This window comes from Gekko japonicus, unplaced genomic scaffold (assembly GCF_001447785.1).
Source record: "Gekko japonicus isolate JY-2015 unplaced genomic scaffold, Gekko_japonicus_V1.1 scaffold71, whole genome shotgun sequence".
Taxonomy (NCBI): Eukaryota; Metazoa; Chordata; class Lepidosauria; order Squamata; family Gekkonidae; genus Gekko; species Gekko japonicus.
This window is the reverse complement of record NW_015164667.1, coordinates 2199111-2216143: the sequence shown is the minus strand read 5'-3', so window position 1 is coordinate 2216143 and position 17033 is coordinate 2199111. Positions and strand designations below refer to the sequence as shown.

General features: G+C 44.3%; 1 protein-coding gene across 1 annotated transcript in view; it reads right to left on the bottom strand.

The window, feature by feature from the left end:
• The window catches only part of SYK (spleen tyrosine kinase), a 66098-nt gene that overhangs the window by 15837 nt on the left and 33228 nt on the right, over window positions 1-17033 (bottom strand). The window contains exons 4-7 of the mRNA XM_015409100.1: window positions 12737-12875; window positions 10032-10119; window positions 8880-8926; window positions 6385-6453 (exon numbers count right to left, since the gene is read on the bottom strand). Of these exons, the coding sequence (XP_015264586.1) occupies window positions 6385-6453; window positions 8880-8926; window positions 10032-10119; window positions 12737-12875 (343 nt within the window). The remainder of the gene's footprint in view (window positions 1-6384; window positions 6454-8879; window positions 8927-10031; window positions 10120-12736; window positions 12876-17033) is intronic.

The following is a 17033-nucleotide window of genomic DNA, read 5'->3' as shown; positions in this document are numbered from 1 at the left end:
TACGAAGGAATTAACAAATGGCTTTGTATCAAATTATAACTCTCTTGAAATAATGACCTTATTTCCAAATCCTTTATCAATCTTTTACTGAAGCTAATTAATATTTTGTTTTCAATCTGTTCTATATTTTTATGCTTCTCTTTAGGATTTATGCATCATATAGTCCGGTCCCCCAAACTTCATGGACTTTGGAATGGTGACCTGGAACCAAATTTACATATTTAACACTACTTGAAATTACAGCAGTAGGCCACATTCTCTATTAAGTCAATCAGTTTGTGTTCCTACCTAAACAAAAATCTTAAAGGCTACTTAACATGAATTATCTTGTGCATGCTGGCTTATCTAGGTTTATGGCTAAGGCAGCGGCAATTCATCTATACTGGCCTCCCCTGCTCTGCCCAAATTTATTCCACCATGGCTGACTTTCTTACCCACCCATTTGCTCTGCATTGTTCCATCTACAGCTACCCGCAATCTGAATCCCTTGGAACTTTAATTGCACAGCAGACCCCATCAAATGTTTTAGCAGTGTTTTAAAAATGTTTTATGAATTGATTAATTAATAATTTTATATATTTTAAGGTTGTATTATATTTCAATTATGTTGTATGTTTTAATCGTGTTGTAACCCACTCTGAGCCTGTTGTGCAGGGGAAGGTGGGTTAAAAATTAGATAAATAAAATATCTTGGAAATGTCAGTGATTGAACCTTGGCCCATCTGTATATAAAGCATGTGCTCTTCCACTAGGGTTGCCAACTGGTGGATGATACCCAGCAGGTTACAGGAAACAGGGACATGGGGGGTGCCATTGCATCAACTGTGTGACATCATTTCTGGGGTGAACCTGGAAGTGATATCACTCAACCCTAGGATACAGTGGAAACTCTATGGTTTTACCATACAGCGTTTCTGCTGAATGCTAGAGTGACATAATGCCAGGGTTCACCCCGGAAATGACATCACATCACTGTCAGAAGAGTGATTTTTGCATTATCAAGAAATGGTGGGTATTGAGGGCTGCTGGTGGGAGGCAACTCGATATTCCATTGAGCTTTGACTTTTCTTGTTATGTTATCACTAGTGTAGAGATAAAATTGACATATGGAAATCAAATTTAAGCTTATTTTAAAGCAAACATATTTTGGGGCTTTATCTTGGTAAACTGTTTCACGGCAGATTTAACTGTGTATAAACTCTACTTTAAATGGCTTGGAATAGAATATTTGCCCAACATACACTGAAAAAATTAAACTTGCAGCTGGGGGTTTTAAAAGAACTTTGGGGTCACTGATTCATTTAGCTCTTGTCAGGCTTATTGTCCCACATCTCTTAACAGCATTGGTTAGGAACCAATGAAGAAGAAAAATTCCTGGTGACTACTGTATAATATGGGAAGCCACTGTTTAGATCTTTGATATTGAAAAGCAGCCACAGTTGGGGGAGGAAAATTATCAGTCAAATACATTTTTCCTTTTTCTAAAGAGGAAAAAAGAAAACTAAAGATATTTGCTCAAAAAAGGAATTAATATTAGTGGAACATATTTCTAAAGAGATATATTTATGATCTCAGTAAGGTTTACTATATAATCCTAAAACAGTTACTTATACATAAAAAGCTGAAATGTGTACTGATACCAGAGTACAAAATACACATAAATGGCATCTTTTATAAAAAGTGTATGAATATATTTCTTGCATGTCATATGTAAAGTGCATAGAAGTATGGCTTTAATGGTTTCATAGACAGTGGTGGTGCCATATATTTTAAAGTTTAGTAATACACATGCACATGCTTTCTGCGACTGACATGTATGTTTTCTCCTGCTCAAACCAAGGCATTGAAGTTTGGAGAGAGAAAGTATAGACACCTGCGTTTTGTCCACAGCCATGATCTTCTCCTCACCAAGAGAATCTGAAGGAAGATTTAGTCCTGTTACACAATCCTAAACATGTCTACCCAGAAGTAGCAGAACAAAGTTTGAGTCCAGTGGGGCACCTTTAAGACCAACACTGTTTAATTCCAGGTATAAGCTTTCGTGTGCACGCACACTTCTTCAGATACCTAAAATAAAACTTTGTTGGTCTTAAACGTGCCGCTGGACTCAGACTTTGTTCTGTTGCTTCAGACCAACATGGCTACCCAACCTGAATCTACCCAGAATTGATTGGGGCTTATTCCCAGGAAAGTGTCCTTAGGATTTTAGCTTAAGTTACCTTGAGCCAGACTAAAAGCCCTGTGAAATAATTTTAATATTAAGGCTTGTTAGCAGGGCTTTTTTCCTGGGGGAACGAACTGGAATGGAGTTCCAGAACCTCTTTGACAAAATTCTTTAAAAAATGTTTAAAAGTTCATGAGTTTTCAGTATACACACTGAAAACGTCATTTCCCTCTTGAGAGTTCCGGCACCTCTTTTTCCAAAAAAAGCCCTGCTTGTTAGAATTCATTAGGAAAAGAGAAACTCACTGTATTCTATCAATTGTTGACAGCAAAGATATGAATGGAAGTGAACCAAGAAACCTGCACACATCATTCTCCTGCATGATCTCTAAGCATTCGGGCTATTATTGCTGGCAGACAGAAATCAAGAAGTGACAAACAAGCAGAGGATGGCAAACAGGAGGAGGCAAAGAACATGGCTTGAATCAGCCATCACTTTTCAGGAGATCTCTGCAGCTTACCTTGAAACCAACATGGACAGCACAGTAGGAGGCCAACACCCCTCCCCTACACACACTTATAGAGCTGCCAGGCTCCAAGACAAGCTGCAGTCTCCTCCACCAACTCCTGCTGCTGCCATCCAGCTCCAAGTTAGCAACATATGTTGAGGGGTGGGGTGGGAAGAAACATGCATCTCTTACCATACTCCTACAAGACGGAGCTCTTCCGCCAAGCATTTAATTAGGGGCCGCCGCTACTGCAAGCCGCTACTGCAGGCCGTTACTGCAGAGCTCTGGTCTGTGGTTTTAACATCCAACTGATTATGAGCAGAAACATCATGGAACATCTGGGCAGTGGAAATTTACTCTGACAATATACCATCTAGGTTAATTTTTAACTGCCGTCAGCACTTTGTATTTATATTGTTTTTATTTGTGTGGTTAAATATTTGTGTAATTTTAATGTATTTATGTTTTTATGGAAGCCGCCCTGAGCCCGCTTTGCGGGGTATAAATTTGATAATAAAAAAATAAAAAAATAAATTCTTGGGGCAGCAAAGTGTAATGAGGTCGCCTTGAATATCATTACAGTTTTCTTAATATGAGGAAGAAGTCTCAAAGTGGCTTACAATTGTCTTCCCTTCCTCTTCCCACAACAGGCACCTTGTGAGGTAGGTGGGGTGAAATAGTTCCGTGAGAACTGTGGCAGGCCCAAGGTCATCTATAGGGTTGCCAGGTCCAATTTTGTCCCTGGTGGGGGACTTTGGGGGGTGTTCCCAAAGGGGGTGGGGCATCCCCAATGCAATGATGTCACATCGGAGACATCCCACTCCAAGCCCCGCCCCCAAGAACAATCACCGGTGGCCACCCCTCTCCCTAACCTCCTGCAAGATTTAAAGGGCCTGCCAATCAAGTGGAGGGCCCTTTAAATCCTGCAAGAGGGGAGGGAGAGGGGCAGCCACTGGTTGCATGTTGGAACTCCAAGCAACAGTCCAGCCGGTGGGGCCCCACGCGCAATCTCCAAGTGGCATTGCAGCCTGGAGACCGGGTGCACGGGGCCAGTCCCCACTGGCCAAAAGCATTTAAAGGGATGCTCTAAGTGCTTCAGTTGGCAGGGCCCCATGTGCCTCCAGCCATGCCTCTCCCTCCCCTCTGCAAAATTTAAAAAGCTGAAAGCTGGAGGGCCCTTTAAAACTCTCAAGAGAGAAGGGAAGAGGGGTGGCTGCGGGTGTTCAGGTTTGGGGGCCAGACAGCAGGTTGAAGCCCAAAAAAGCAGGTAAACTGCCGCCTGGTCTGGGGGTCTGGTGGCCCTAGTCATCTAGCATGCTTCATGTGAAGGAGTGGGGAATCAAACCAAGTTCTCCAGATTAGAATCTACCACTTGTAACCACTACACCACGCTGGCTCTTTTATTATAATTTTTTTTAAGTGTTCTAACACAAAATAGGGGGGGTATCCTTTCTAGACACAAAAGAGGCTCGTCCATAGCCAACTTTCTTCAAAGCAGTTGTTAAATTTGCATGGCATAAAAGCTTTATAAGAAATTACAAAATAAGTGTCAAACAGGTTTAGGATGACCAGGATTTTTATGACATGGTGAAAGTTAAGCTTTGAATTATCATAAACCACCAAAAGGGCTCAGTCTGAGGAGGGAGGGAGAGAGAGAGATTATGTTTTACTTTGTCCTGGGGTTATGTAGAAATTCCTGTACAGCCCATAAAGCATTAGATATGCATTTAATTACACTGTTTGATATATTCACAGTGTAATCTTAAACAGCCTGTTAAGCCTGTTGAATGCAACAGAGAAAGGTATAACTCTGTTCAGGATCTCACTATCAGTCTCCAGATTCTAATGCTATTTACTAAACTTTTCCATAACAAAGAATTAGGTGACTTCAGTAAAGCTTTCTGGGTTTGAGTTGAGTGACAGTTCTTATGCAACAGCATTTGCTTGTCTTCTCAGAGTAGTGAAGGACTGCAGGTAAAATTGCTAAGATCAGAATTTTTAGTGAACCTAACTTCTGTGCTGCTAAATAAATACAAAACTGGTCGGTGCTAAAAGCCCCAGTTAATGAGAGGGGGGGGGAATCAGAATTCTGAATTGCAATTCTTGCTATGGCATTCTGCTAGAGTCACACCAACTGAGAATGGAAATTCTTGCTGACTGTGGCAGAAGGCTTTGAAGCCACAGGAGACTTCTTCTCTGCTCGGTTTAACATCACTGGACAGCTCTATAAATTATGCATCATGCTTGCCTGCTTTGTAGTACATGGCCCCAAAACTCACATGGCAAAAGAAAATATTTTTAGCAAAGGTTTGTGCTAGCCGCATTAACATGCCTACATGCCTCTAAAGGCAGAGTACTACTTGGTGGTAAAACAAATTATTTCCTACCTTTTCACTGCAGAGAAAAATGATCCCAGTGAGCATAAATTCTGTTCCAAAGCTTATCTACTTGCTATTCATCTACCAATTTCCCTTCCCTTACCAATTAGACTTCTTTATCATGCAAAGACAGTGTGCAGCAAGCCTTTATTGATATTAAAAACCAATATTTTCTTAAAACTTAAGTTCCTAGACCAAGAATTTACTTCTTCAATACAGATGAAAAAAATTGTTTCTTATTTTTCTTAAGAAGAAAATACAAGATACCACTGTTCCTCACATGGTAGCCAGTAGACTGGTCAAAAACTGAATTGCAAAGGGGTAGCTGTGTTAGTCTGGTACAGCAAAATAAAACAAATGTCCAGTGGCACCTTAAAGACTAGGGGGAAAAGCTATCAAAACCAGCAGCACATCTACATTGTTTGAGCTTCTGGTCACACTTCTACATTCTGCACTGTGATGTGTGGCTGAAAAAAGGACCAATCACTTATGAGCAATGTTCCCTCTAAGCTGTGGAGTATTGTGAGCAAAAATTCTACTTTTGAGCTACTGGCACTAAAGTTGTTAGCAAGTGATTTGGCTGCTGCATAACTTAGTTGGCTCTGGAGCCATCCTTCCTGAGTTAAGACAAAAATGTGTGAGCTGGAGGCTAAAAACTGTGAGCTAGCTCACACTAACTCAGCTTAGAGGGAACACTGCTTATGGGTAACGTATTAAACTACCCCCATTGAAGAGTACCAACATCTGACATTTTACTTCTTCTAAATCAGTAATGTGGACTGAGAGGGCTGGTTTTCAGATCTGGCCAGCTACCACAGCAGACAGCAACTATCCCAACTGAGGGGAAAAGAAGGCTAGGACAGCTTCTTTTTAAGAAGCAAGAGCAATTACATTCTTCTTTCTGTTTGAAGGAAGATAATTCACCCAAATTAATAATATTTAAAGTTGACTAAACTTATTTAAAGATTTTAAAATAAAAGACACATATGATACAGGCATACTAGATCTTCCTCTGTACAATGTAATAGTAGTTCATCTGGGTTTTTCCCCCAATTCCCTTCTGTGTATATGTTCTGGCATATATTATTCACAGGAACGACGTAAGTACACATCAGGAACAGATACTAGAAAGTGTAACCACTTTTATTTTTGCTATGTATTAGCCATGAGTTAATTCTATCAACTAAGGCCAAAAGTAAAAGCTGAAGAAAGTTGCCAAATGTGCATAGAGGATTAGCAGCAAGGCACAAAGTCATTAAACCATCAAAGAGAGATGTAAGTGAGGGTAAGTCCTTTCACGCATTTATAAACCTACAGAAGTACATTTTATGCACCTTCTTGCTTCCTGCCTTTGGGAAAGTGTATGATTTGAGTCTGGAGAAAATTCCACCTGTTGACAAAGTCTAGAAACCATAAAGGATATCAAAAGGATCAATAAGGGAATCAGGAAATGTTAAAGTAGTATTTCATAAACACATGCCTATATTCTACAACAGTGGTTGGTTTCCAAAAGTTGAACTCAACAGTGCTGTTTTGTATCTTTTCCAGAGCCCACATGTACCAGCCCTTTCCTTTAACAACAGAACTGACTCTTCCTTAAACCATTTCTTGCCAGTCTCTAACACCCACTGTCCTAAACCCTAAAACTTTTAGGTGATTTCTACTGAGCATTGGGGGCCATCAACTAATAATTTAAGCATTATTATTCAGACACAATCTTGTCATTTCTCTAAGAGAAAAGTTCCTTAAAACTGGATTTCAAATCACTTGTGAACAGGCAGGAGCCCACTGAAGAAACAATTATTTTATTTAAAACATTCTAATGCTGATTTTCCACACAATCAGAGTTCACAAGGTGGTGAACATAAAGACATTAAAGCATTTAAACAATTAAAATACAATTAAAATATAAAATACAATTAAAAATATGAAATTCAATTAAAAACACTTAAACAACCAACATTAGAAGGAGGCCAAAATCCATCTTTGGGGGTATGCCAGACAAAACAAGTAATCTTCAGTTGGCTATTATGATGTTAAAAATATATAAAACAGGTGGAGGCAGGATCCAGTTTGCTTTTCTATTGGTGAAAAATGGAGGAGGGAGTCATATTTGGCCAACAAAAAGGGCTATGCTGAGGATCATGGGCCCTACATAAACAAAAGTCATATGGGATGGGCACTGTAGCGAGGAGGAGAAGTGGGCAAGATTTAGTGGGAAAACCTGATGGATTCAACTCTGGATGTAAAGTTAACAACAGCTTTTTAAAGTATAGCATATCTTGTCCACTACATTTTTAGTACCTTCTTTCTGATGTGAAACATCAGTTTTCCAGTTTTAATAAAATTAATCTGGGGCAATTTTTTTTCCAAATGTTCCTACTGTGCTTGTGCTAATGTTGTTGACAACAGAATGTACTTGACAACAGAAAAGTCAGTCAAATGTCCTTATGAGTGTGTATTCAGAAAAACAGATTTTATCTATCATATTTTAGCATGCCCTTTGTCAGGACAACATATGTGGTTCTCCCATCCTCTACTTTAGGCTCACATTAACCCTGTGGTACAGATGAGGCTGACAGTGACTGCCCCAGCCTCACCTAGCAAGCTTCATGGCTGAATGGAAATTTGAACCCAGGTCTATGGAGTCCTAGTCTAATGCTAGGATATTGGTTTCTAAGAAAAACAGACCACTGAATGGAGAAGTCGCCATCACCTTTAATTTAAAAAACCCAACTCTATAGTTTCTGAGTCTGCTTGCCCTAAATAGGACAATTTTGTGATACAGCACTTAGCTGAATCTTTTATTTATTTGAAACCTTTTCTCTTTCAGACTCAATTCAAGCAATTAGCTGTGTGAGTGGTTGCTTCAAACCCAACAGTACAGAGACTGTTTCACATGAGCAGCAATGTAATTACAGCCACTTTCAACATACCACCGCGAACTGCAGTTGGTGACAGTTTATTCTGACATAGTGAAAACTTCCAGAACCACATGGGAAACCACTTTACAGCTGTGTTTCAAGCAACCACCCATGCAAGAAAGAGAAAAAGTAAGATTTGTTGAACAGGGTCTTAAAACAGCACTCAGTTTTAAGACTACATGTGCCTCCTTCAGAGGGAAACAAGTCAAGTTAATCTTTTAATACCTTCATTTCTAAAATAAGTAAGATGGGAATCTTTAATACTTTTCAGTGAAGATGGATAATTTCGCACCCTGGTGTTCTAATCTGCAGCTCTCCCATCCCTCTCCAAATGGTTTTCATTAGCATCCTGGCCACTATACCATTTAAGCATAGCCTAGATCATTCTCTTGTTTCCTGTTTTCCTTCCTTGCCTATGACATTCCTTGTCAACATATTTATATTCCCTGTTCGAATTAAATTTAGAGGTAGTAATAATTGAAAAGTAAATATATATGCAGAACCACTTTTTAAATTACCTATTTCAAGTGTAGAACTTATTTGTTTCCTTGCTTGGAATTTGGATGATTCTATGATTCTATGGTTTTGGATGATTTTACACAGAATATACAATATCCTGTATATAAGTGAAACAACCAGTATTTACTTTGGCATACGCCGTTGCTGTAGTTATTTTCACACAAATTAGCTGCTCCATAACCTTTACTTTAATTCTCTGCTCTTATGACTACAGTCTTGAGCATTAATAATTCAGCATAATAACAACTGAACCTTAATAAATTCCATAATCTTTAAAGACTGAGCAAATAGTCTATACAATGAATGATGCTATTGTATGATTATTGTAAAATCTCATTATGTCATTAAAACAGTCACTGTCACTTTTGACCAGTACATTTTCTTACCTGGAGACGACCAGGAAGAGGTGGGCAGGGTCCAAGATCAAAACTGCCTAAGATAATGACATATAATAATTACTACAAAAAATTAAATCTGCTTCTACCACCAGGAGTTATGTGGATTGCCAAATAAGACAAATGAGTTCTAGATCAAATCTGAACTCTTGCTAGAAGCAAAAATGATTAAACTGAGGCTATTGTACCTTGGTCACATTATGAGAAGACAAAGAGTCACTGGAAAAGAAAATAATGCTAGGAAAAGCTGAAGGTAGCAGGGATAGAGGAAGACCCAACATGAGATGGATTGACTCTATAAAGGAAGCCATGGTTCAAGCAGATATAAACTACATTTTGCACTACATTTGCTATCTTACTCTCTGGACATGAGCATATCACAGCAATAATGACATTTACAAGAGTTTCTCCAAGATAGCTCTGCCATGCTTGTTCAGTATAGGATTGTGCTTCTTATTTAAGCAACAGCCTTTCAGGCAGAGGTCATTTTTGGGGGGATTGCAGGGGATCGCAGTTCCCCCGGGTGAGGTACGGGGGGCGGGACACATGACGAAGCCCTGCCCCCTGCTTCCGGCCACCCCGCTTCCGGCCCTCATTCAGCCAGGAGGAGGCAGGAGAAGAGGGAGGGTAAGTTGCTTCCTCCCTGCCTCTCCCCACCCCTGCCTGCCTGGGGCCAGGGAGGGCCTTCACGGGGCTTCCTTGCACTCCCGCCGGCCTTGCAGGTCCACCGCTGGGCCCCTCATGGGGCTCGGCAGTGGAGCTGCAAGGCCGACGGCGGCCGGGACCGTTGGGGGCGGGGTGTGTGGCCTTATGACACACTTCCAGTGATGTCAGGGGGTGTGGCCTTATGACACACTTCTGGTGATGTCAGGGGGTGTGGCATATGCTAATGAGTTATGCTAATGAGTTCCCCTAGCTCTTTTTCTACGAAACGACCCCTGCTTTCAGGGATAATTCGGACATCACACAGAACGCTATCAATGAGTGTTATCAACTTCCATTGATGGGAACTAAAAGGCATAGGAACTGAAGTGATAGATGAATGATCCATGGTCGTTGTGTCACAGGCAATGTCATACAGTTAGGAAAAAATATACATGATAAATGGATCCACGTTCTACAATTAACAAAAAAAATACTCACCATTCATAGGCTGAAAATTTGGACTTGGAACTGGATCTTTGAGGATTCTTAGCAACCCATCTGCTTTGTAAGAATAATGTTCCACTAGCTATCAGAATAGAACATAATAAAGATTCGATGAGCAATGTAATTGTTACTGGTGGTGTACAAAGTCTTGGCTTTGAGCAGCAAATTCAGCGCAATTGGGCTCCTTGGTCCACAGTCTCCAAAATGTTCATTGTATGTCCACTCCATACAAGTGAAGAAAAAGTTCTAGTGTATTTATGGGAACAGAACTAAGAAGAATCTGAAAGATTCCCTCAGAAGAAGCTGCATGCGAAACATGCTGGGGCTGTATAATTATGAAAGATAAATAGGTACCACTTCGGTGGGAAGGTAACAGGGTTCCATGCGCCTCGGCGTCTAGTCATGCCAGCCACATGACCACGGAAATGTCTTTGGACAGCGCTGGCTCTTCGGCTTGGAAACAGAGATGAGCACCGCATCCCTAGAGTCGGACTCGACTGGCTTTCGAGCAAGGGAAACCTTTACCTTTACCAATTTCCCTCTGCACCAATTTGTTTCTTCATCTGCACTCCACACAAGTGCCACAACATTCCTGTGGCTGCTAGGCTGACCAATTTATTCACAACATCCCTTTTTCATGCCACTTGCTGCTCTGAGAGCCCTGCTTCTCAGGGATTCTGTTCTTAGAAAGGATATGTATGTAAGCAGTGCTCCCTCTAAGCTGTGGAGACTTCTGAGCAAAAATTCTACTTTGTGAGCTACTGGCACTAAAGTTGTGAGTGAGCGATTTGGCTACTGCATAATTTTTTTTTTAGCAGATAACTTGCATAGCATTAAAAGTCAGAGCAGCTGCCTCAGCACCATCTTAGGGAGCTCTTTCCTTGTCACTGCATAAATTAGTTTCATCTGAAGCCATCCTTCCTGAGCTAAGACAAAATATGTGAGCCTGAGGCTAAAAAACTGTGAGCTAGCTCACACTAAGTCAGCTTAGAGGGAACACTGGTAATATAATCCTTGCAATGCCACTGCCAAAATGAGTGAGTGAGAGGAAGGGTATTCTGTGGAAAGCAGCACCCCGCCTAGAGTGGGGAAGGCAGAAATCGGAGAGATGTTGCCTCATACATACTACAAAATGACAATTTGGTTGTTGTGCATATGTTGAGGCTTTGTTGAAATGACAAAGTACACAGAGCAGCTACTGCTCCTGTTAGTTAACAAATCCATCCATATTAACTGTGAACCTCTTAAACAGCATCCATGATATCATACCTACTTTTCTCTGCATCTCTATGCAGGAAAAAGTATGACATTCATTTTTTCATTATCCATGTTAAATCTGGCAACTAGCAATTCACAAAGCAGCTGCCATGCGCTTTGAACTAAGAAGTGAATAATTACTATTTCAGTGCCACTCTACAAATTCAAACCACTCATATACATACACACATTTCTTATGAGCAAGCAATCAAACTAACCCAAACCACAGAGGAAATGGTGCACAAGACTTCATGGATTGATTCTTCAGGGCTCAAACTTTCAGTTGGATTTTAGTACCACAGTGAATCTTACATTATATAATATTACATTACATAGTACAACATATAATTCCACTGAACGTATGCCAGTATGGCTGTGGTCACACGGAACATTAGCCACGCCAGAGAGATGGAAGATAGGCAGATTTTCTGGGCGCGATCTCACCGGCACATCTGGGAAGCGTAGTGCTCCCGTGGCTCAACCGAGGCTTCCCGCAGAAGACACGCGGCAAAAAACTAGTACCTCGGAGGTACTAGTTTCCGGAAACCGCGGGGCAAGGGCGGGCGTATGATCGCGTTTCCGGTGGCATCCGGCGCCCGCCCATGTCCCCTCACAAAAACCTTTCCCCCCCCCAATTCTCCATGGATGCGCACAAGCATCCAACGGAGCATGCGCATACTTCAGTGTACAGGAAAAAAACCCGTTTGCCCTGGAGGAAGGTGAAGAGGCGACTGCTTGTCCAACCGTCCCCAGGAGCCGCACGGAAGACAGCTTGGGAGTCGCTCAGAGCGGCGACACCCCCCCCTCCGGGGGACCTGTCTTTCGGTTCCATTGTCAGGACTCAAGCTCCCTCTTCCCCACCCCTTGGCCACGTCCGTTTCTCCCTTCTCCTCCCCCCCGAGTGACCTTCTGGGACATGTAGTCTGTTTCAGCCGCTTCTTTGCCACATGGTCGTGTGGTCGGCACCTCCCACCAATACACGGGACCTCTATGGGACCTCCACCAGACGTCTGCTCGCGCAACAATGCGTTAGTTTGCCCCAGGCTAACAGCCACGCTCCCCCCCCCCCGCGCACTTTCCTGCCTGTGTGACCGGAGCCTGTAATAAGTTAAAGGAGCCTCAGGAATATTGTGAGATGCCAGTATAAAGGGGAAATTGGCAGCAATACCACATATATTCAAGTGCAAGTTCCTGCTCTATTTGCAGAAGAGCTTATACAAGAACAGGGAGAGTGATTTCTACCATTTTTTTTCTTGCAACAGCCTCATGTACAGCATACCATTCCCAAGAATCCTGACCTACAGAAGCAGCTTTTCAGGGGTGTAAGGAGGTTGCACTGAGAAGGGATATGTGACAAAGATCATTTCTGTGAATTTGCTTTGTTTGCAAATGGCTGGAACCAGTGTGCAAATTAACAGCTGAGTGATTGAAATTTGACAAACCTGGCAGAGAGTATCAAATTTCTTTCCTTCTGGGATTGAGAGCTTTCCCCTCTTGTCCTTATCAATGCGGTAATGAACCACCCTTCCTTCATGCAGAAGACAGAGAGCAAAGGATCCACTGATGTCTTTTTCCCTGATTCTGCAAAAGCAAATCCAAGTCAAAAGTTAGTTGGGGGGAGGAGAGGGACAAACATGCTTAAGGAGACAAAATGGGACTAGCAGCAAGGCTAAAACCATACCCTCACATTGTCCATCATTAGCTGTGTATTGCTGCCATTCCTCACTGTGATTTTTTTTGTATCACTTTCAGCTTTTTGTATATCTGCTGGAGATTGTTATTGTGTACTTCCCACCAAACAAACCATGATGGACTCTTTCTCAGCTTTTTCCTCACTGACTTTCAACAGAAGAGGCAGAGCTGAGAGGAAAAGATACAATTATCTACTAAATGGCTAAGAATCCGGCTAAGAATCCAGATGATACAATATGAGGGAAATTATTTTCTTTCTTTCTATTGCATCTGAAGAAGTGAGCTATGATTCATGAATGTCCATGCTGGAATAAATTTTGTCAGTATTTAAGGTGCCACTGGCATGGCATCTATATTGTTTTTCTATAGTAGACTAACACCTTTCTATAAGAATATAGATGTCTATGTTGTTCCCCCCCGCCCCAGTCTGCTGCCTTCACTATAAAGTTGCTGCTCAGTTTTCCTCTGAATATGGAAGTACACACATGGAGGTACCCATCATTCAAATTACTGGATTAGTGGTTTACAGGTTTCTATAATGATTATATATTAGTGTTTTGTTAAGTGCCAGATTAAAGTTATTGATCACACCAGATCATTTGGATACTCTGAGCAGAATAAGGAATGTTATTTTATAACTGTAAACTACACTTTGATATATTTTGACTGGAAAAATAACAGAAAAATGTAGTCCAAGTGCATTAGTAAGCTTTCTATATGGGAACGTGAACATTTTTGAAGCAGTCCACAGCAGTGCCAGTTTCCTTCCATCAATCTTCCTGGTTGGCATTCTGCCTGCCATACTACCAGAGGACTTTCTAAGGACATTTTGAACAAATTGGTAGTTGTTATTTGGCTTGATTATATAGATGATCTTTTTTTAAAAAAAAACAGAACCTGTCGAGTCAAGAACACCATCCCATGGTGAAATGCTGCTGTTTTTCTTGAATGAGATAAAGTCAAAACTACAGGCAGGTAATAATTTCATCTCATTGACTTCTGAATTAAGGAAAGCTGAATGTCCTCTTCATACTTTTCATGGTACCCAGCCACAGGATTATGGATGCAGTATGGATCTTTTCTAGATTCTCACTTCCTCAGTTAAGATGTGATAAAACATCCTTTCTACTGTGCATATAATTGTTATGAAATAAGCCTTATTTCAATAGGATTTCATCACCACAGAAAAGACCTCCCTAGTACTAAAATATTTTTGGAACAGAGAATAACTCACAAATTCTCATGACCCCATATAAGAACACAAGAAGAGCCCTGCTGGAACAGACCAGTGGTCCATCTAGTCCAGCATCCTGTCTCACACAGTGGCTAACCAGTTCCTCTGGCCAACCAGAGGGCATAGAAGCCGAGACCTTCATCTGATGTTGCCTCCTGGCACTAGGATTCAGAGGCTGACTGCCTCTGAACATGGGCATTCTCCTCAGTCACCATGGGCAGTAAATGCCAGTAGACCTATCATCTATTAATCTATCTAATCCTCTTTTAAAGCTGTCAGTGTCTGGGGCCATTACTACATCCTCTGCATAAGAACATGAGAGAAGCCAATGTTGGATCAGGGCCACTGGTTCCCAAAGTGGGCAAAACCACCCCCTTGGGGGTGCTGGAACGATCCAGGTGGGTCGGAACGATTCAGGTGTAGATCCACAAACTGCATCTTTTTGTCCACTTCTTGAAGGTAGATGTCCAGGGGGGCACTGAGTAATTTTTTTTTCTGAAAAGGGGGCGGTGGGACAAATAAGTTTGGGAACCTCTGGATCAGGCCAATGGCCCATCCAGTCCAACACTCTGTCACACAGTGCCAAAAATACCAGGTGGCATCTAGAGATCCACCAGTGGGGCCAGGACACTAGAAGCTCTTCCACTGTTGCCCCCCCCCAAGCACCAAGAATACAGAGCATCACTTGCCCCAGTCTGAGAGTTCCTATCTATACCTTATGCCAATACCTTGTGCCAATTCTGGCAATGAATTCCACTTTTTAATCACTCTCTGTGTAAAGAAATATTTCCTTTTGCCCACATGATTTATATACTATAAAAACACATCATTCTAAAATATGGCTTCATTCTATTGTTTATCCTTAACTAGGAAGAATGCCCATTGTGGAACTGAAGACAACGGGGTGGTAGCCTGGACGTGGGTCGCCGTCTCCATCTGGCCCCCTCAGGACAAAGCTGGCCGTCATGACCCACACGGTCGAGGCTCCAGCGGGCCAAGGCGCCTGGCATCGCCCCTCCCCCCGGCACCCCCGCCCGATTGAGGCGCCAGTGGGGGAAGCCGGCCAGGCTTGCCCCTCTCCCCACAATGGGTGCGAGCCCAGCTGGGCGCAGGGCACCACCCACTTCCTGACCCCCCAACTTGGGGAAGCAACCCACATTCCCCCTCACAGGGTCGAGGCCCCAGCGGGTCAAGCCGCCTGGGTTGGCCGCTCCCGCCACCACCCCTGGCCGAGCAAGGCCCCAGCAGGGCAAGCGGACCAGGCTCATCCGTTTCCCTGCAGTGGGCGGCAACTTGGGCGGCCGGCTGCAGGCCCGCGTCTCCTTTCCCGGATCCCTCTCCTTGGCCCTCCTGCCGCGCAGTCGAGGCTCCGGCGGGCCAAGCTGCCTGGCCTCATCTGTTCCCCCGCCATCTCCAAATGATCGAGGTGCCGGCGGGGGAAGCTGGCCAGGCTCGCCCCTCTTCCCGCAAAGGGTGTGAGCCAGGCTCAGGGCGCCATCCACTTCCCGGTCTCCACGACCCGGGGAAGCAGCCTGCACTCCCCCCCATGGGGTTGAGGCCCCGGCGGGTAAGGCGCCTGGGTTGGGTGTTCCTGCCGCCACCCCCGGCCAAGCGAGGCCCCAGCGGGGCAAGCGGACCAGGTTTGTTCGTCTGCAATGGGCGGCAGCTGCAATGGGTGGCAGCTCAGGTGGGTGGCTGCAGGCCCGCGTCTCCTTCCCTAGCCCCCTGTCCTCTGCCCTCTTGCCCCGCATCGTCGAGGCTCCAGTGGGCCAAGCCGCCTGGCCTCCCCCTCCCCCTGGCACCCCCGCCCGCTCGAGGCGCTGGTGGGGGAAGCCGGCCAGAGTCACCCCTCTCCCTACAATGGGCGCGAGGCCCCACCTCAGGGAATCAGTCCACAGTCCCCCCCCGTGGGGTCGAGGCCTCGGCGAGTCAAGGCGCCTGGGTTGGCCGCTCCCGCCGCCACCCTCGGCTGAGTGAGGCCCCAGCGGGGCAAGTGGACCAGGCTCGTCCCTCTCCCTGCAATGGGCGGCAGCTCGGCCGGCCAGCTGCGGGCCTGCGTCTCCTTCCCCGGACCCCTCTCCTCGACCCTCCCTCCGCAAGCTCGAGGCCCCGGCGGGCCAAGCCACCAGGCCTCGTCCGTCCTCGCCACGGGGCGACGGGACAGGCTGGGCCTGGCTTCCCGGCCAGCCTCAGGTGTGGTGGCACGGCGCCATCTCCCCTCATCCACAGACCGCACGGGGGAGGTGCGAGGGAACGGATTGCTGCCACCTCCCTGCTTGGCCACCCCCGGTGCCTTTCCAGGTGGCTGGGTGGAGCCAGCGCATGTCGGCCTGGGCCTCCTCTTGGCTGGTGGCGGCTCCTGGCTGCTGCGGCTCAGCAGCGGTGGCATGGCCATGTCTGGGGCCTGCAGGCCGAGTGAATGTGTCTGGCCAGTGGAGCACCCGGCCCGGGCCGCGGTTCGAAGGAAACTGAGGGCAAAAGGATGGTCGCTGCCTCCGTGGGCAGGAGGACACCCACACAGGCAGCAGCACAGCGAATGGAGAGAGACACCCTGTGAGTGACACACCAGGGCGCCAACCAATTCCGGAGCGTGTGGAATGTTCTAGAGAAGTACCACTACCATCCGGCTTTTATTTATAAGGGAGATTTCAAGGGGGTTTTGTCCATGAGTGTACCTCATTTGAAAAGTGTTTGTACATTGCAGAATTCAATTTAGAAGAAAATCTATTGCTTTTTATGCTGCCTGAAAAAAGCAGCAGAAAACATAAGTGATCGAGTCAAGACTTTTCCAAGCTTCTTAGATAATAAAGTAC